Below are 20,125 nucleotides of genomic sequence, written 5' to 3' on the forward strand. Positions count from 1 at the left end.
GGCGACGACCGGAAGGAAGCGGCCGCGCGGACCTCGTGCCCTGCGCGCGCACTACAACTCCCAGCGGCGCCCGCGGCCCCGCGCCTGCGCCCTGGCTGCCAGGACGCGGCGATGGCGGCTGCGGCGGTGGCGGCCCCCGAGGTCCTTCGGGAATGCGGCTGCAAGGGTATCCGGACCTGTTTGATCTGCGAGCGGCAGCGCGGAGGTGACCCGCCCTGGCAGCACCCCCTGCAGGTGAGGGCTGGGAGAGGGGCCGCGCCCACAATTCCATTCTTCATCTGGGGAAACTGAGGCCCGGGTTGACCGTGAAGACGGGCTCCGGATCAAACCGTGTCAGCGGCCCTGGCGATGGGGGCGTTGCGGGGTGAGGAGATGAGGGCTTTGAGCAGTGGGCCTGGAGTGGGAAAGGGGCTGAGACGTGGGTGCAGTCCGACCACAGCTCACCTCTGGAACCTGAGGGGAGTCTGACAGCAAACGTAGCCCCCCGCCCCCGTGTCTGGGGCTGGGAGCTTCACGGGCCCGTGGTTAGACGACACGGAGAGAGTAGGGGGTGCTGAAAACCAGGGCAGAGGGCCCCAGAAGGCCTTGGACGGAAACGGGCAAGGAGGAAACTCATTCCAACGAATTAACAAAAAAGGACTCAGAGCCTTCGAGCGGATCGGCAGCCGCGCCGAGAGGGGGCCCATGGCGAGGAGGCGGGACTTGTTCTGAGGGCCATTGCGAGCTCTTGAGGGTTTTAAAGGAAGTTACCTGTGAATTTTAGAAAGATCCTGGGAAGGGGAGGAGTGGATAGGAAGGAAAGGAGGCTGGGAAGCCAGTGAAGAAACTGTCACAGTGTCCGTGATAAAAGCTCAGAAGGTCCTGTGAAAAACAGTGGCGGTTCCTCAGAAAATTAAATGTAGAGCTACCATATGACCCAGCAATCCCACTTCTGGATATGGACCCAAAAGAATTGAAAGCAGGGTCATGAAGAGATATCTGTACACCCATGTTCATAGCAGAGTTACTCACAATAGCTAAAAAGTGGAAGCAACCCAAGTGTCCACGGACAGATGAAAGGAAGAACAAAATGTGGTCCATCCGTACAGTGGAATATTATTCAGTCCTAAAAAAAGGAAGAAAGGAAAGTCTGGCATGTGCTACCACACAGCTGAACCCTGAGGACGTTATGCTGAGTGAAATAAGCCAGTCAGAAGACATACTGTATGATTCCACTTATGTAAAGCATCCAAAGTAGTCAAATTCACGGGGACAGAAGAGAAGGGTGGGTGCCAGCGGTTGGTGGGAAGGGAGGGGGAGAGGTGTTAATGGGTAGATTTAGTTTTGCAAGGTGAGAAAGTTCTGGAGATTGGTTGTACAACAATGTGATATACTTAACACACTGAGATGTGCACTTAAAACGTGGCTGAGGATCAATTTCATGTATAGCGTATATGTGGTTGTATATATTTGACCACGGTTAAAAGCTTTCTTAAAAAAGAGTTTTTCGGATCTTGCCAAAGGTCTGAACTGTGCCCACGGCCGTGGGCGTGGAGGCTCAGGGCACCGCGGGGCTAGCATCTTCCCAACCTGATGGCTGAGGGACGAGTGAAATGTACGGGATGACTCCTTAACTTTCCGTGTGTCCCATGTGGGGTGCCAGGAGACAGAGACATGGTGGTTCAGGGTTGGGGTGTGGGTGCTGGCGCTGCCTGTAGGACATAAAGCGGGAGGACGCAGAATTCACTGGGCAGGGAGCACCTCAGACTGCCCTGTAGATCTGACAAAGTCCTGGCCAACCCAACCGGAAGCTCCGGCGCAAAGACGGCCTGGTAGGCAGTCCCACGTTGGGCAGAAATGGCCAGGCCTGTGCTGGGTCACTGGCTGTAGGCCCAGGAGAAGGGTGGCCTCTGCTCAGAACCAGAGGCAGATCCTGAAGGCCCTGCCACAGGAGGTTGTCAGCCTGGCACTCCTCTGGGTGACGGGCAAGTTCTGCTCTGTTTTTTGTGGGTTTTTTTCCCCCAAATTTTATGTACGTATGTATGTATGGGGCCGTGCCACTCAGCTTGCGGGATCTCAGTTCCCCGACTAGGGATTGAACCGAGGCCATGATGGTGAAAGCACCTAATCCTAACCACTAGACCACCAGGGAACTCCCAGTTTTGCTCTTTTTTGATGGGAAATTCAGGCAGCGCCAGTGGCTGCCACAGAGTAGGGCAGGCCCCAGAGACACCCACACCGTGGCCGGAAAGGGCTTCTCCCTCTGGCCTCCCAGCATGTGCTGCTCACCTCCTGGGCAGGCCCGTGGCCTCAGCTTTAGGGGAGCAGGTTTCTCCAGCTCCTGGTCAGGGCTGGCTGCCTTCACACAGTCCTCCCCTTTAACCCTCACCAACCTGGGGAGGGCAGACAGTGCCCCACAGCGACGCAGGAACAGTGTGGCCTCGGAGGCTGCACCCCAGCTGTGCAGCCTCGGGCTAGTTCCTTAACTTTGCTGAGCCTCAGTCACCTCATCTGTAAAATGGAGGACGAAAGAATGGTTCTGCGTACTCTCTTCCCTTTTACAGACGGGAAAGTGAGAAAGGCAGGGGCTGAGGGCCTTTCCCAGGAGGCGGCCCTGGGCAGGGGTCCCGCCTCCCTCTAGACTCCAGCTACCTCCCAAAGTGCTGCAGGGGAGGGTGCACTGCTGGGTGGGGCTGCTTCTCGGGGTGTGTGTGCGGCGTGCGGAAGGGCTCCAGTGGCTCCAGGACCCCTGTCCCGTCTTTTTTTTTTTTTTGCCGCACCAAGTGGCATGCGGGATATTAGTTCCCTGACCAGGGATCGAACCTGGGTCCTTCGCAGTGAAAGTGCCGAATCCTAACCGCTGGACCGCCAGGGAATTCCCACCCCTGTCTTTCTTTTGCAGAAAACACACCGGTTCATTTACTACGCCGACACCGGCTGGGCTGTGGGGGCCGAGGAGTCTGACTTTGAAGGCTGGGCCTTCCCCTTCCCAGGCGTGACGCTGATCGAGGACTTTGTGACCCCGGCGGAAGAAGCTGAGATGGTACGGCTGATGGACCGCGACCCCTGGAAGCTCTCACAGTCCGGGCGGAGGAAGCAGGTGAGCTGGGCCAGAGAGGGCAGTCACGCCACGGGGCCCTGCCGGCCTCCTGACCCCAGAGGCCCTTTGCTCACCTCCCTCTCAGGGCCTTCCTTTGCAGCCACCTCCCACCACTCCACAGAGCCATTAGGCGACAAGCTCCCCGACCGGGGCGGGGTTTGGGGGGGCGGGCAGGGCTGCTGAATGGGGTGCGTTGGGAAGGGGCAGGGCCAGGGCCTGGGCGTGGCCTGCTCACCTTCCCATGAGACGGGGCTCAAAGGCAGACGGCCACTCAGCTCTCTCTGCCCTCTCCCCAGCCGGCCTAGTGCTGGTGACCCTCACAGAGGGTTTCTCGAAGGCTGCCAGTTGCCCCCCATCCCCCTACCCCCCTGTCCAAAGTTCTCCCCGTCAGTTTCTAATCTCCCCGCCCCTCTTCCACTGATACTTGGGCCTCCAGATCCTGAACCTTCCCGTTGCCGGGGTTCACAGTCCCTTCCTCCCCTTTTCTGTTCCTCATCCCCAGCGATCCTCGCCCCCTCCAGGACCTGCGAACCAGCCATCGGCCACCTTTCCACATTCCCTCCCGCTCCTGTCATGTGTCCCCACCCATGTGCAGTCCTGTGACCAGTTAGTACAGGCACTTGCTCAGGTGCCCCTCGCCCTTTCTCCTCTCACTTGGGCAGGCTCTTTCCGCTCACCCACAGCCCTGGTCGGGTCCAGCACCCGCCCCCTCCTGCTGGCGGCCACCCTGGCTCTGGCTCTCCGTCCCGAGCCGGGCCCTTCCCGCTCGGCAGGTCGTTTGCTTTGCTGCCCTCCTTCCAAACCTCTCCTTCCCCTCCTCACTCCCTACTGGTGACCGGGCCTCTCTGAGGGAACAGGTGCATCTACAGACGTTCCCTTCTCGCCTGTGCCCGGCTTCTTCCCGAGCCCACTCCAGCTGCGCGCTGGCTGCTGCCCCTCTCCTCAGAACTCCTTGTCCCGCATCGCCCCCTTCTCTCCTCAAGGCTGGCTCTTTCCCACCGGCCTCCCAGTAAGCTCTGTCTCTCTCGTCTCTGCAGCAGAACTTCTCAGAAGAGTTCTCCATTCTCTTCAGGTCCTCTATTCTTGCTCCTGCTTAACCCACTCAAAAACTGCCTCCATCGCCCGCCTCCTGCCTAAAGCCAGCGGCTGGTTCTCGGGCTCAGTCCTCAGGCCTCTTCTTTTCCTTCTCCAGACACTCCTTACTGATCTCAGCGAGGCCCGGCCCCGCACATCGGTGAGTTTGGGGCTCCCGCGCTCATATCTCCAGCCCCGGCATCCCTAAGCTGAGCCGTGGCTCCATCTCGGCAAATTCCATCTTTTACCTGCTCAGGCCAGAAACCCTGGATCTTTCCACGTTCCTCTCTTTCATTGGTAATTCCTGTCAGCTCTGTATTCCTTCAAAACATATCCTGAATCTGAGAACACACACCCCCTGCCGCTGCCACCACCTGCCTCTAGCACTTCCTGGGCAGCCCTCGGCCCTCCTCAGTTGGTTTCAGTAGGGAGGAAGTGATCCCACTGACATCTGGTCGGATCGAGTCACTGCTCTGTTACAGGCCCTCCAGGCCTCCCATCTCAACGTAAACGCAGAGGCCTCACCATGCCCCAGAAGGCCCTGCACTGGCCGCCAGCCCGACCTTTGTCTCCACTGCTGCTGTCTGCTGTCCCCACGGCAGTCACCCCCGCCTCCTGGGTGTTCCTCGGAGTCTCCTGGCCGCGGCCCGCCTGTCCCAGCCTTTCTGCCTGCTGCTGCCGAGGGGTTGGGGTGGCCCACAGGAGCCGGCTGGCCCGGGCACTGAGCCATGGGGAACAGGGAAGGAGAAAGACTCTACCAGCAGATGGAGCCGCCCTCCACTAGACGGGGACCCGAGGGAGCAGGAGTGCGGTAGATGCTCCCCTCTCATCCCTCAGGCCACAGATCTGAGGTCTATTCTACAAGGCTCCTCCCTAGGGTTTTTTTGTTTCGTTTTGTTTTTTAAAGATTTATTTATTGATTGATTGATTGCTATGTTGGGTCTTCGTTTCTGTGCTAGGGCATTCTGTGGTTGCGGCAAGCGGGGGCCACTCTTCATCGCGGTGCGCGGGCCTCTCACTATCGTGGCCTCTCTTGTTGCGGAGCACAGGCTCCAGACGCGCAGGCTCAGTAGTTGTGGCTCACTGGCCTAGTTGCTCCACGGCATGTGGGATCTTCCCAGACCAGGGCGCAAACCCGTGTCCCCTGCATTAGCAGGCAGATTCTCAACCACTGCGCCACCAGGGAAGCCCCCTCCCTAGGGTTTTTTTGTTTTGTTTTTTAAATAGAAGCCACCTACCATAAAATCCACCCATTACAAGTGTATAATTCACTGGTTTGGTTTTCAGTGTATCCACAGTGTTGTGCAACCATCGCCACTGTCTAGTTCTGGAACATTCTCATCACCCCAGAGGAGATGCGTGCCCATTACCAGTCACTCTGCATTCCCTCATTCCCCGTCACTCTGCATTCCCTCATTCCCCGTCACTCTGCATTCCCTCATTCCCCGTCACTCTGCATTCCCTCATTCCCCAGCAGGCACTAATCTACTTTCTGTCTCTGTGGATTTTCCTCTTCTGGACGTTCATATAACTAGGATTATGTAATATATGAGCCTTTGTATCGGGCATCTTTCACTGAGCATGATGTTCTCAGGGTCCATCACTTCGCAGCCTGTATCAGTGCTGCATTGCTTTTCGTGGCTGAATATTATTCCACTGCATGGATGGACCACTCTTTGTTCATCATTCATCCGTTGGTGGACACTTGGGTTGTTTTCTACTTTCTGGCTGTCATGAATAGTGCTGCTGTGACTATTCTAGTACAGACTTCTGCGTGGATGTGTTTTCAGTTCTCTTGGGTGTAAGGCTGGGAGTGGAACAGCTGCTGGGCCCTGTGGACACTCTTCTCCCTTGTGGTCCTGAAGCCCAGTTGTACCCAGTGTTGACCAGATGGGTAACGCTGCCCTGGGCTGGCCTGCCCTGCCTCGCTCGGCTCCTCCTTCCCGACTCCACAGCACCACGTCCTGGGGACACCACCCGTGCATGGGCCTCTTGTCTCTAGCTCTGCTTCCTGGGGTACCTGGGCTGAGACATCCCCCCGATGCTTCACATCCCCCTCCCCTGCTTTGTTTTTCTCCTCAGCATTTACCGCCATCTGATGTTTGCTGTTTATATTTATCTCCTTGGTGTCGGCCTCCTCCTGCCAGAATGTCAGCTCCGTGAAGTCCGAAATCTTTGCTGGTCTTGGTCACTGTGATTGGATTCTTCAGCCCTGGCGTGTGATGCCGTTTCTGTAAACTCAGACAATTTCCCACTTGCTTTTTGTCCTCATCCTTCAGGACTACGGCCCCAAAGTCAACTTTCGGAAACGGAAGCTGAAGACCGCCGGCTTCCGGGGCCTCCCCAGCTTCAGCCGGGAGGTGGTGCGGAGAATGGGCCTCTACCCCGTCCTGGAGGACTTCCGGCCCGTGGAGCAGTGTAACCTGGACTACTGCCCGGAGCGGGGCTCGGCCATTGACCCGCACCTGGACGACAGCTGGCTGTGGGGGGAGCGGCTGGTGAGCCTCAACCTGCTGGCCCCCACCGTGCTGTCCATGTCCCGGGAGGCGCCCGGCAGCCTGCTGCTGTGCCTGGCCCCGTCCGGCCCCCCGCAGGCCCCGGCGGAAGGCGCGCCGGCCCCCGGCAGGTCTGTCCCGTGCCGGGAGGTGGAGGTGGCGGTGCCCTTGCCCCGGCGCGCTCTGCTGGTGCTCACGCGAGCCGCGCGGCACCAGTGGAAGCACGCCATCCACCGCAGGCACATCGGGGCCCGCCGCGTGAGCGCCACCTTCAGGGAGCTGTCTGCCGAGTTTGGCCCCGGCGGGAGGCAGCGGGAACTGGGGCAGGAGCTCCTGCAAACCTCGCTCTCCTTTCAGGGGAGACCCACGTGAGCCGCCTGCCCGGGGACGGGAGCTGGCGCTGGGCCTGGCCGGGGGTGCTGGCTCCACAGTGGACCATTAGCCAGCATTGAAGGGGGCGCCCAGCCCGAGGGTCTTTCTCAGGTCTTAAGAGGAGACCTCTTGACACCCTGGTGCCCGGCAGCACGAGCCCTGTCCGTGAGCTGGCTCGATGGGAAGGGGCCTCAAGTCGGTCCCCTTTGACCTGCGCCGTGGCCACTTGCCTGGGTTGTTTAATTTGTCACAGCTTGAGGGCAGTGGCATACTTTGAGCTTAAAAATCGTTGGTACCACTTCAGGTCATTTTCTCCTTTATCTGTCTCTCTTAACAAGGTTGCCCGATGTCCCAGCCTGCAGGCCCTTCATTTATTTATTTATTATTTTATTTATTTACTTTTGGCCGTGCCACGCAGCTTGCAGGATCTTAGTTCCCTGACTAAGGGATTGAACCCAGGCCCACGGCAGTGAAAGCGCCGAGTCCTAACCACTGGACCGCCAGGGAACTCCCGGGCCCTTCATTTAGGGAGCGTGTTGGATTGGAGAACAGGATGGGTGGAAGATGTGAGGTTATTACTGTTTCAGACTTCAGAGCTGCTGACAGCTTCTGATTTTCACTCTGCCCGGGTCATGCTTGACCCCATGGGGTGTGGGATACAGAACACTGGTGACCAGCGGTTGGCAGGGAGGGGCTTCCAAGCATCACCTCTCTCCACGGCGTTCCACCAAGAGCACAGAGAAATTCATAACTTAAGTACTTATTTATTCAGTTCAGTCCAGGACAACTGTTTTAAAAATCCATACACAGGACAGGGCGTGTGCACACCGCATGTGGTCTCCACAGCGTCATGCATAATGAATTAATCGGCACAAGACAGGTGAGGAGTGCAGATGAGCCTCGATCCGTTCAGGCTTAGGCAATTTTATCCTCAACAGACCTTCCTAGAAGACACTGAAATACATTCTGCCCTGGCAGTTTGTCTAAAATAGAAACGCTTGAGTTTTGAAACTTCTGGTCAGGTACTAAACGGAGACCGTGTTCCACTTTGGAAAGGGCCTCAGCGTATCTGCGGGCACTTGTTTTTATGAGCACCAGGAAGGCTCTGCTCAGAGGAAAACAGGGCAAGCCCACGCTGGCTCCGGGGCGGCCTGTGGTGCCTCTCACTAACCACAGAAAGGTCACTGCACTTGGAACCCCCTTCACAGTCAGGTTAAGCCTCCAGAAACCAAATTTCTAGCCTGCAGTTTGCTTCCCTCCCCTCCCCAGACTGCCCTGCTGCAGCTCCAAATGGCAGCTTATTCTCCAGTCCTGAGGGGGCCCCCCCTGATCATCAGTCCCCAGGCCCACAGTCATCTCTGTTCTCACAGAAATTCAGTTTGCCCCATGCCTCTGGGAACTAGAAAGGCTGGAGCTGGGAGAGCTTGCTGGAAGAAAGAACAAGGAATTACAAGAACATTATTCTCCTAATCCGTGTTGAAAACGGGATTATGTGGCATCTTTCCTACCCATGTGGCACTGTCACTGGGCACCTAGTGTCTGATCCTGATGTGGCCAGGCTAGAAAAACTCTGCCCATGGGCCAGGTGTAACAGCTGGCCCCTGGCTGACACCCAGAGTGTGCTCGCCACAGTCTGGGGAGCTCGGCACTCCGTGGGCCTGGCACACGGGGCAGGGGCACCAGACAGCCCAGGAAGGTGGCCGAAGTGAGCCCAACAAGGCCCCTCTCAAAAGGCTGAGGCCAGAGGAAGGGGCTGCCGCCCCCTCCCAGCAGTGGGGAGGAGCCAGCCTGTCTAGTCCCTGCCAGGACACAAAGTGGCCGTCTTGCAGTGACGCTGACATTCTTTTGCAAAGCAAACACATTACACCAGACGAGCCTTTTCAGCAAGGCTCTGGGAGAGGAGACATGCGCTAGGGAGCAAGCAAGTCACGACAGATGTCTGCAGAGGATGCGAGGGACACGCCCTTTGGAAGGCGCTAGGGCTCTCCGGCCCAGCAAGACACGATGTCCAGGCTCCCTGTAAATGCCATGACTTGCACTGGTGATTCTCAGCATTCAGAGTTACGTGTTAAGGTTTAGGTTCTCAACAGGATGTCACAGCCCCAGAAACCTCAGCCAGGCCTGCCCGCACTTCTTGGTACAGGCAACCCAGACCCCACAGATATATCAGGCTGTGGACAGAAATGCCGTCAGAGCGTGAAGTCCAGTGACTGTGAAACCAAAGAAAAGGCACCACTCTCTGGTGGCTGCTGGCCAGCGTGGTAAATGTGGTTCTTAAAAGCGGCCCAGGGCGCAGCAGGCTCACACGTAAGCTGAGCTGTAGCATGTACGTGTTCGGTCCAAGAACATGGGCTCAGGTCTACCAGATGCCCTTCTCAAAAACACCAGAACCTGTGCTGCGCACGGCTGCATAGAAGTGTGAGCTGGGCCTGTGCTTGCAGCCAAGAGGCCCAGGAGAGCAGCACTACACAGGGTATCGCCTTCCCTGCCGTCATTATAAGCAGGACCCACGTTTGGCCAGGGCTGGCCCCTGATGCTACCGCCCACAGACCAGGCCCGGCCACGGCCTTGTCTAGACAGGAAGTCCCCCGGCTGCCCCCTCCCACTGCCGGGGACCACAGGCAGCAGGGAGGTGGGCGGGCTCAGATGCCTGGGCAAGAGTGCCCCTGCCTTCTGCAGCCACAGCCCGGAAGGTCAGCTGGCGGCTCGGGACAGTCTGTGGCCGAGAGATGGAGGCCTCTGGACTTTGGGCCCTTTCCCCAGCCTGGTGGCCTCGCTGGGTCAGTGTGGCCAGGGATCCAGCTGGCAGGGAAGAGGGAATCTGAGCCCAGTGTGCCTCAGAGCACCCCTCAGTTAACAGCCACCTCCAGTGGGTGCCCACAGACTGGCCTCCGCCCTTGGACGGCTCCCCCAGGGCCTGACAAGTCTGACGCCTGCTGAGCGCCCACCACACCTGCTGGACCATGTGCCCTGGGCTCCTGCCTGCCTTCCCCACCCCCACGAGCCAGGCCAGGCCGCCCAGCTCCCTCCAGGGCAGGGAGGGAAGCACCAGGCCAAGCTGTAAGCCTGTGCCCCGTCTAATCGTAGCAGGGTGGTACCATCAGTCGTGCCACCCGGCTGCCACCAGCCCAGCTCAGGCGTCACGGGGCAATCCCTTCCCTGAACTCGTGGTGCTGCCCTGACTCTCCAGGCCACTGCCAGGCTCCCGGCCCCCACTGGCGGCTCGTTCCAGGTCTCCGAGGTGACCCGTGACCACCCGGTGCTACTCAGAGCCCGGCCTCCAGCCTCAGGAAGTGCCCAGGGCCAAGGACTCGTCCTTTCTTTGCCCTGAGCTCTTAGCATAAGTCTCCCGTTTAACTGAGGATTTCCATCTTCTGAAGGAAAACGATCCAGGTCTTACAGCATGAAGACAGGAGTATAACTTTGGTCTTGAACGGCCTGGCGGTGTCTCGGCAGCCTCGTTGGCAATTTGCATTTCTGAAATTCCCCATACCGCAAGCGAGTTCTGTTCCCTCCCGACGCGAGGCGTGGACGCTGAGCTGACGCGGATGCGGCCGCGGACACGGCATCGGCCCCGCCCAGGAGCGCGCGCGCTCACACCACCTGCAGGCTGCGCTCGTGCCCATCCAGCTGCACTTTGAGCTTGTGCAGCTCCTCGATCTCGCGATTGTGCCGCTCGGTTTTGTGGCGCACCAGCGAGCGGTAGAAGTGGATGGTGAAGACCACGAAGATGAGGCCCACGGGCACCATGATGATGGTGGACACCAGGGCGGCCTGCCAGCCCGTGTGGCCCCCGGGGCCAGGTGGGGGGCCGGGCTGGTGGCGCGCGTCCACGGGCAGGAACTTGATCCAGCAGAGCAGTACCACCTCGGCCAGGAAGAGCAGGATGCCCAGCACGGTGGAGAAGCCCCAGGCCAGCTCGATGTAGGGGTGCATGCGCTCGTGCGGAGACTCGCTGATGGAGTTGAGGTTGTGGATGTTGCTCACGGCCTCCACGTTGGGCAGGATGCACGTGCTGATGAGCAGCGCGAACAGGTGCACGGCCACCAGCACCGTGGTGCACGCGCTGAAGGCGATGAGCAGCGGCCGCGGGTACTGGTACTGAGTCTCCAGCTGCACCTCCACCATGGCCACCTGCAAGGCAGAGGGCGCGCTGGGTCGGGGCGCCCACAGAGCAGAGGGCACCCTCCTCGCTGATCAAATATTTTGAACTTTACTCTTTTTTTTTTTTCTGATTAGCTAAAGAAGATCTCACTAAGGGAAAATCTAAAAAGTACAGAAGAGGCCAGAGAAGCACTGGGCGGGGCGGTGATCGCACCCTGGATGCCAAGAACGTAGGTATATTGGGGTGCCGGGCTCCGGCCCAGGGCAGAGGCCACACTTCCCTGGGAACATGCGACTTTGCTGTTGATATCAGAGCCAGGCGGCAGTGGAGCTTAGCTGCAAAAACAATTGATGTTTTTCAAAAAAACAAACCTGACCTTTCAAGAGGTAAAAAGAAATAATGATGGAGGCTCCTGATGGTCCCTAGAGTCAGAGCTGTACACTGGACGGCCTCACACAAGCCACAGGGCGCCTCTCTCAGCTGAGACCAAAAGCGGGAGGGAGCAGACACCTCTCCGAAGGCCGGGAATGGTCATATACGTGAAAACAACGGTGAGGAGGGGAAGCTGGGAAGGGGGCGGGGCTGGGAAAACAGCTGAATCAGCAGCAGCAGTCAACAGGAGCAGGAGGCCAACAGGTAATATCTAAAAAGGGTAAGTCAAGAAGCAGCAATTCCCAAATGTCATTAGAAACGTGGAGGCGGAGGGGCTGCAGGAGGCTGCCTCCAGGGGTGGGAATGCGGGGCTGCTGGGGTTTGTTACAAGCCGTTTGCAGTACTTAATTTTAAACTGCACATGTGCTAACTTTGAAAAAATAAAAACGACTTTTAAATGAAAGGGAATAAAAGGCTCACAGAAGGACCAGAAGCCCCCGCTTATCTCTGTAGCAGTGAGTGTCTATTTAGGCTGGGACCTGCTCACCACAAGCCCTAAGGGGCTTTCAAAGTCCAGACTGGGCGCCAGGCTCCTGCCACGCTTCCCCAGGTCACACCCAGTCCACTCCCCTGCAGCCCACATCCCACCCCAGCTCTGTGGGCCAACCCCAGTGGAGGGTTTAGTCCAGGCTCACCAAGGGCCTTCTCCCAGGCACCCAAAGGTAAGAAACCACACCCATCAAGGAAGGGGGAGCAGGGAGGCAGAGAGAAGCCAGAAGGCTTTTCCACTCACGCTGTTTGTCTCCTAGAGCTGAGCCATCCCTTTTTTGTTGTTGGTGGTGGTTTGTTTTGTTTTGGGCCGTGCTGCATGGCTTGCGGGATCTTAGTTCCCCGACCAGGGATTGAACCCCGGGGCCACAGCAGCGAAAGCGCCAAGTCCCAACCACTGACCACTGGACCGCCAGGGAACTCCCAGAGCCATCCCTGTTTTAAAAAATTTACAAGAAAGATTTCATAACTTCTAGCAACTACTGCCTCTTAGTGAGAACCTCATCCTCTCACTCCATCTTCAGTGAAGATGGAACATTTGGTAGGTAAAAAGAAGATATGCCAGTCCTAGTGGACCACAGCTGAACAGAAACTCAGCAGTGATTATTGCTCCAAAGAGACAGTAGCCACACTACTGAGAGGAGGGGTGGTCCTTTCTCAGTGCCCTTTTAGCCTGGGTAGGCTCTTGTGACCACAAAGGATATGGCCCAACCAAAAAGGATGTCGTAAACTTCAGAGGGTGCAGAGATGAGAAACAAAGATGATTCGAAGGCCTATGAGGAAAGCAGTTTTGTTCCACCTCAAGAGGAGAAAAGGCCAAAGGCCATTTTTCAGTGTATTTATGCAAAGATTTTTATGAAGCGGTCCTGGATCACTGGTTCTCTGTGTTAGGGGCAGGATAAGCACGAAGAAATAAGCTTAAGGTCAGGCATAAGCACTTGCTGGAAAAAGGAACAGCTTTGCAATTCTAATTAGGGAATACATAATATGGAGAGGAAACTCTACCTACAGAACGGCCTGTTCATTTTTCCATGTCCCTGCCCTTATTCAGCTATGGTTTCCACAGTGGAAATGTTGATACTAGCTGACGATCTGTATTCATCACTTCTTTCTCCTGGGCTGCTCTGCAGTCTGAATAATTATCTGATTTACTGGGGTCTGTGTGGCTTCTGAAATGTATCCCCAGCGGCTTAAGGAAGCACTTGCTACAGAGGAGATACTCCATAAATGCTGAAGAAATGAATTATTATAATAATTCATTATTATTGAATGAATAATAATGAATTATTATTATTATTCAACGGTCACTGTCCTCATTCTAAGGCCACTTCACGCCCCTGAAGGCTGCCATTAAGTCTCAAACTACTCCTCCAGAATTCACTCTTTGCTTTACAGCTTTATTCACAGGGCTTGTTTTCAAATTTTAATGAGGGGTTTTGTAGCCTTCAAACTTGGGTGAGCATTTTGTTGGAAAAACAGCGACTCTTCCCTAATTTTGGAAGTCCAAGTGTTTGGAAGACCGGGGTCTCAAGGGACAGCTGCAGACGGGAAGTGATTTCCGAGACCCAGGCCCCGCACAGAAAGGAAACCGTCCTACTTCATTACATCATGCAGTACTTCTTAGTTAGTTTTCCAAAGTTAAAAAATATATAATAATAAATACAGGCCAGAAAAATTTAATGCAGTACATGCATAGTGTTACTATGCATTATACCCTACTGTGAGGGTAGAAAACAAGATCTAATTTTAATAGTGACGTCTAAACTTCTCTTGCTATTTCTTAAAGTTAAGCTTGAGAAAATATTCCTCTTTTAATGTGATGGAAGAAAATCATTTTGAGCCAAAGTTATGTCCCATATGATTGTACACTTTTGTAATTATGTTTTAAACAATAAAATGCAAGACCTAAATAAGCCTTTGCTTTGAACTACAGACCTAAACCCAAACTGACTGCCCTCTAAATTTGGTGACCTCTGCCCTGCCCTGCATGAAGTCACACCCCGACTACATGAAGTCTCATTTTTCCACGGGTGACCAGTGCCGATGACGGGCAGGCCCTTGTCATGGGAGTGGCCGCACTGCCTCGCTCGGACAGCTTTTTATTTTCTGCGTATCCATTTGACAGCTGAGGCTCTGGGATATGCAAAAACAATTGTTTTTACATTAAAAAAAAAATGGCTTCCAGCCCAATAGGACCTCTGAGCAGACAACAGGGAAAGAAAAGGAGGGGCGGCCGCAGTTCTCGCTGGGAATCCGGAATCCTGACATCCCCACTCTCTGGGACAATCCCCTGAAGGGATGAAGGTCTGCAGGCTTTGAAGTCAACAGGGGATGTGGCCCTTTTTCAGGGCCCGCGGTTTTTCCCCAGATAGACTCTTGTCCTGGGGGATGACTCAGAAGGAAAGCACAGCCGGGCAGCCTGGTGTCAGGCCAGAGGCTCTGCTTCGTCACCCCAGAGACCACATTCAGGGAGCATCCGCGTCCCCAGCTGGGCTAAATTGAGCAAACGCAACCCATGCCACAGTTTCTGCTCAAATTCCCAAACTCTGGGTGGTGCCTGAGATGTGCAGATGTGGGGACTTTTCCCCAGGAAACCTTGTACCCTGAAGCTATTTTAATTACCCCACTAACTTCCTTGCCAAGGAAATACTGTATGTGAACGTTCAGAGTGGGCTTTCTGAGGGCTCTGGGGCTTGGGGACTCCCCTGGATGCCCCAGGCCACCCCTCCAGTTGCCAGAGCAGTCCCCTTGGAGGAGGTGAGACCTGGGCAGAGACTTACTAATGGTCCATCCTGGCTGTCAGCAGGACCCGGAGGGAGTGCTTTGCTCCCTGAAGCATCGCAGGATTTCAATTAGCAAAAGCTCACTTCACAGGCTGTGTTTCTCACCATGTGTTTCCACTCACCATGGCAAAGCCCGAGAGGAGGGCGGACGTCCGGCTGGAGGCCTTCAGCTTGGCCCTGCTCAGGTAGAGCTTCCTCCAGGAGAGGGCCTGCACAGAGTGGTGGTTGGAGGTGACCAGTTCCAGGTAGCTGCGGCGGACCCAGTCCCGGTAATCCATGCCCTTGTGGCCGGGCTCCGAGCAGGCGGGAGTAGAGGGGTCCACAGGTACGTTGAGCTCGGCGCTCATGGTGGGAGCCAGGCTGCGGGCGGCAGAGACACACTCAGGCATCCCAGAGGGTTCCCGGGGCCTGGAAAAGCCAGAATCCAAGTCCCTTTAACCTTCCCTGGGGGCCCACTGTATACACCCTGTGCCAGGGCCATGGGATCCAGGGGTGCACGAGTATGGGGCCCTGGCCTCTGAGGCAGTCCTCACACGGAAATGTGGGGACCACCTGCAGGAAAGGAGGGGCAGGGGTGCATCTCCAGGAACCATCGCAGCATCCAGTGTTCCTCCACAAAGCAGGAATCTGGCCTCCCATCCCGAGCTCAGAAAGGCTCCAGCTGAGTGTGGCTCTTGGGTGAATGGAATTCCAAGGTTGGCCAAAAGCACCTAAGGACTCCGCTGAGGTGCACCTATCTTCAGGGAGTAGGGAGCTGTAGCATTTTGGAAGCTTTTAGGACCTAAGCTTCTGGATTTGACCCTGCCATGTGAGCGTGACACCTGACCTTTCCAACCTGCTCATCTTCACCTAGGGACATCCCCACCCTGCCGGGCTCTTAGACAAGAGAGTGGAACCAAAACTGCTTTCCAACGGCCAGGTGCCAACCATGAAATCAACATTTCCAAGCAGCCGCTAATTTCTCAAATCCAACTTAGATTTTAATCAGCATGGTTCGCACTGAAAATACCTGGTTTGTATAACTAAGGCCACATCCAGGCTGCAATGGAAACCTTTAGCAAAATGAAAAACTGAACTGGCCAATTGACGTGAGCATGGTTTTTTGTGGGGGTTTTCTGTTTTTGTTCCGAGAAATGGAGGCTGGAGACCCCTCGAGTATCCCAGTAGACATCTGGTTTGACAATAACACACGATGAAGATCAGAAGGGCTGATCTGTCGAGATTTGTGAATTTAAACCCAAATCTCCACTAATCCAAATAGGGGATTGGCGGTCTTGCGTGGCCCAAGGGGCCGGCCCATGCAGCAGCCCGCGGGATCAGCTCGAATTAATCTGCAGGGCAGGCTTCAAGGGCACAGGCACCTCACAGCTCACTTGGCATCAGATATTAACTTGTACCTTCAGGCCCGCATAGGGCCCATGAAAAGCCTTCTTAAGGCTACTACAAAACAGATCAGTGTTCCCAGGTTCCAGGGAGCCTGGCTGGGGGGTGGGTGGGCGGAGTAGGGGGTGTTCACCAGGGTCAGCGGCTGAGGAAATGCCCCACACTTGATCTGTCCATGCCAATACCTAAAAGGATTCTCTGGGAAGGTCCTAGAGGCGGGGAAGGCCTCTCTCTTTTGGGGTGCCTTCCTCTTTGTCTTCCGCCAGTCTGTGGAGGCTCGGTTTTTACCGGCCAATAGGGCCCCGGGAAACAGTTCTGTGCTCTTCTATTTCTGCCTGCGATGCCAATTACTAGGTCATTTACAGGAGGGCCGACTTGGGAACCTTGGTCACCCCCACCCCCCCACCCCGTCCACATCTGCAGCCAGCAGCACTGCTTGCAAGCACTTCAGTCACAGGAATGTCCCTTCCCTTGGGGAGGATTCAGAGAAATGTTGTTCACTAACCAATCCATTGGCTGGCTCCAAATAATTTAGAATGGCATCATTTGGAAATACATTTTTTTCTCTTTTTCTCCCCCTACGTATCAGAAGTGAGCCCACAGGTATGCTGAAGACACTGTCCAGTGTGTGGTGGGGTGAAAGGCACAAGCTTTGCCCCCTCAGAGGATCCATCTCTCCATCCTGCATCCAATAAATGCTTCCTGAGGCCGAAGGTAAGACTGCATTTGGTACTTAAGGATCAAAGATGAAAGGTGAGGATGTCCAGTGGGGGAGTGAGATAAGGGCGGGGGGATTCTCATCCAGTGAGTTAAATGCTGCTTTAGTGGAGGGGGTGTGAGGGCTGAGGGAGTGCAGGAGGGGCTGGCTGCCTCGACTCTTGACCCGGGAGAGGGGCCCTGCTAGGGAGCCAGGAGAGGGACAAGGACATGGGTAGTGAAGGTAGCATTGGCGAAGAGGGACCCTCCCTCAAAGACAAGATGCTGCCCACGTGGGAGCTTCTGAGAGGCAGGGTAGGAAAGCCAGCTGCAGAGGGGGTCAGGGAAACGGGGGTGGAAGGCAGGATGCAGGGAGTACATGGAGCCTGGAAAGCATGCTCTGGAGGTGCCCGGATGCAGGGGCTTGGAAGGAGCTGCTGAGGGAACAGTTCAGGCTCAGTCTGGTCTATGTGCTCAAACGCTTGGCCGACTGGGAGGGGCAGGAGGGCCTGGTGGCCTCCAAAGGGATGTATGGGGTGAAGAAGAGGGAAGCACAGGGACCATCAATGAACGAGAGGTGAGCTCAAATTGGAAAGTGGAGAGCTTCATGGGCAGTGAGGTCTGACGGTGGTCTCTGGGCCATGGTGGCCTCTGGGCAATAGCCAGGCCAGCCTCAGCCCTGCAGCTATCCTTCGAGTGGCAGGGTTTGGGAAGGAAGGGCTGTCTGTCTGCTTGGAGCCTGGGTCTTGAGGCAGGCCTGTGGGTCCTGAAGACAGAGAAGCCACTTCCTGCAGAGGGAGCAGCCCAGACTGGATTCAGATCCATCCTCACCCTTCCAGCCCCAGCGTCCTACCCTGGGCCAGGCCTCCTCCCCCTGCCTTCCCCACTCCAGGGGCAGAGCATGGGCCTCACACTCCAGGGCTGGGCTCAGGCAGTGGGTGGGGTGGGTCAAGATGGAGCCCTGCGTTTCTGTCAGGTGGCAGAGGCTCCAAAGGATGCTCTCCTGGCTGAACCTTGTGTGTTTCTTGGTTCTGTTTTCATGTAAGGCGCAGTCAGAGAAAAGAGGTCTTGCAGCATAACAGTGATGTTCTCTCTAAAGATTAGCTATTCTCCTTGGCGGGGCTGCTGGAAACATTTCCGGGCGGTCGGTTTTGGGGTTTGCCTGCCTTAACTTCCTTCAAACATCTGGGGCACGAGCAATGGCGAGTGCCACGCAGAAACGCCTGTTTCTGACTCTCTTTTTGTCACACCCGTGCAGGGCGGGGGCCCAGCCCCTCCTGCTCCCCTGGGTCTGCTAGAGGAGTCCACCTGCATCCCTGTCCCTTCCCCTCAGGAAGCCCCAGCAGCCGCAGGACCCGCATTCGGCCCGCACCCGCGACCTGAGTCCTCTCGGCGCCGCGCCCTGCCCGGGGAGCCCGCGGGGTTGGGGTCACCTGGCCGCCTCCCAACCCCGCAGACGTCGCGTCCCAGGCCTGCCCAGGAGGAAGCCGGTCCCCTCCCCCGTCGAGTCTCCTGGTGCAATGCCAGTCCCCCGCCAGACCCCCCGCGGCGAGCACTCACCGAGCTGCTCTGCCCGCCCGGCCCGGCTCCGGCTCGGGCTCGCGGCAGGCGGCGCTGGCGTGGCCGTGTGGCCCTGTGGCCCAGTGGCCCTGTGGCCCGGCCGGGGCGCAGAGCGCGGCCCCCACCCTCCTTCCGCCCGTCCCTCGGGGTCCCCCGGCCCCGCCCCCGCCAGCTGCCCCGCCCCCGCCGGCCCGCCGCAGCCGCTGCCCGGGCAACGGTGCGCCGCCGTCACGTGACCGGCCCGCGGGGGCGCTGTGGGCCACGTGACACTGTGGGCCGGCAGGGGCGGGGCTCGAGGCCCCTCCCGGGGGTCCCGGGGGTCCCGGGGGCTCCCGCCAGGGCGCCAAAAACCCGCGAAAGGTTGCTCATGTCTCCTACTCCCTGGGCGCGCCGCGGGTAGCAGTGAGCAGGGATCCGCGCCGCGGCGGTGAGCAGAGCCGGAAGCCTGGGCGTCCCTCGCTCTCCCGCCCCGCCGGCCGCACGAGCGCCCTGGGCCCTGGCGACAGAACGGGGAGGCTGCGCTTTCTCTGCCCCCTGGGTCTGGCCAGCAAGTCCAGGTCAGGGTGAGCCCTGCTTGGCCCGAGGTGTGGGGGTCTGAGCGCCGAGTGGGAGCACGGGGTTCCAGGGTGAGCCCCGGAGAACGCCCGGGACCGGTCACTGGCCCTGTGGTGGGGTGGGATCCCGTTATCAGACTGCAGGGTGTGTGTGGGGGCGGTGGGGGGCGTGGGGAGAAATGGTGTAAGGGAGGCTCTGTTCGGGGAGATGTGGGCGGCCACGCCCGAGTTTGCCTGGCGGACGGTGGCACCAGGCAGAGCGCGCCCCGGAGCTGGTCGCCCAGACTGCACCCTCACCCAAAGGCCCAGCGAGACCTGCCGGGTCCTAACCCGGGTGCAGCATGCTTGGCGCGCCGAGAGCTGTTCTCAGTGGGCAGAGCGCTGGGGGAGAAAGTGTTTCTGCGGTGCCTCGGGCTCCTTCCGTCCGACACCCCGGGAATGGTGAACTCTCCGGTTTTACAACCGGGACCTTCAAACAGGAAGGGTCTTTTCGGGAAGTACACGTGAATAATTCACTAAGAGGAGAGATGGGTTCCTATCAACCCACCGTGCCACACGGGCCCTCAGAGTACTTCCTGCGTGCCCTACATAGGATTTTTCCATCTGTCACAACATTGGACCGTGACACATTTATCCAAACGAAAGAAAAAAGAGAGAAAAATTCCACTCGTGGCAACCAGTCCAAGTTTTCTGACAATTGGAAGAGTAAACGTTAGCAGATGCCAGGCCAAATCCATTTATACTGCAAGACGCATTTTAGGGGCCATTGCTGAGAGCCAGGATGATACCTTTTAATCCAGGAGGACACTTAAAGAGCAGACTAAGCCAGTTTCCCCCTGGTTACTGCCCTAACAAAGGGCGGAGGAAAATCCCAGGGTCTGATTACCGCCCCGCTCACATGGCTACAGGAAAGAGATCACTGGATTTCAGGGAGCAAAGTCCTCAGAAAGCATAGTGTGGCTTCCACACCTCAAGCAGCTGGAAAAGTGGACTGGAAAACAGGAAGAAAACACTTTGAACACTTTGTAAACGGCAGTAGTTGCCTCATAGATGAACATTCTTTCAGCAGAGTCATTCGCTTGCGCTCTCACCCTTGAACCCTG

At 57.0% G+C, this 20,125-nt stretch overlaps 2 protein-coding genes across 3 annotated transcripts; one reads left to right on the forward strand and one right to left on the reverse strand.

The window, feature by feature from the left end:
* The first annotated feature begins 74 nt into the window (after positions 1-74).
* ALKBH4 (alkB homolog 4, lysine demethylase) lies at positions 75-7,369 on the forward strand. Its single transcript, XM_068524889.1, has 3 exons — positions 75-234; positions 2,882-3,079; positions 6,433-7,369. Exons 1-3 carry the CDS (start codon positions 112-114, stop codon positions 7,018-7,020), a joined length of 909 nt encoding a protein of 302 aa, XP_068380990.1. The 5' UTR covers positions 75-111; the 3' UTR covers positions 7,021-7,369.
* A 399-nt stretch (positions 7,370-7,768) lies between these two features.
* ORAI2 (ORAI calcium release-activated calcium modulator 2) lies at positions 7,769-18,587 on the reverse strand. 2 transcript variants are annotated; one of them, XM_068524891.1, is made up of 3 exons: positions 18,469-18,587; positions 14,952-15,189; positions 7,769-11,154 (listed from the first exon to the last, which is right to left on the reverse strand). In XM_068524891.1, the coding sequence occupies exons 2-3, from the start codon at positions 15,174-15,176 to the stop codon at positions 10,615-10,617; spliced, it is 765 nt and encodes a 254-aa protein (XP_068380992.1). In that variant the 5' UTR covers positions 15,177-15,189; positions 18,469-18,587; the 3' UTR covers positions 7,769-10,614. The 2 variants fall into 2 exon arrangements, with proteins under 2 accessions (XP_068380992.1, XP_068380991.1); XM_068524890.1 differs by having other exon boundaries at positions 14,952-15,237.
* Between the last annotated feature and the right edge of the window lie 1,538 nt (positions 18,588-20,125).

This window comes from Eschrichtius robustus, chromosome 16, assembly GCF_028021215.1.
Source record: "Eschrichtius robustus isolate mEscRob2 chromosome 16, mEscRob2.pri, whole genome shotgun sequence".
In the NCBI taxonomy this organism is placed as follows: domain Eukaryota; kingdom Metazoa; phylum Chordata; class Mammalia; order Artiodactyla; family Eschrichtiidae; genus Eschrichtius; species Eschrichtius robustus.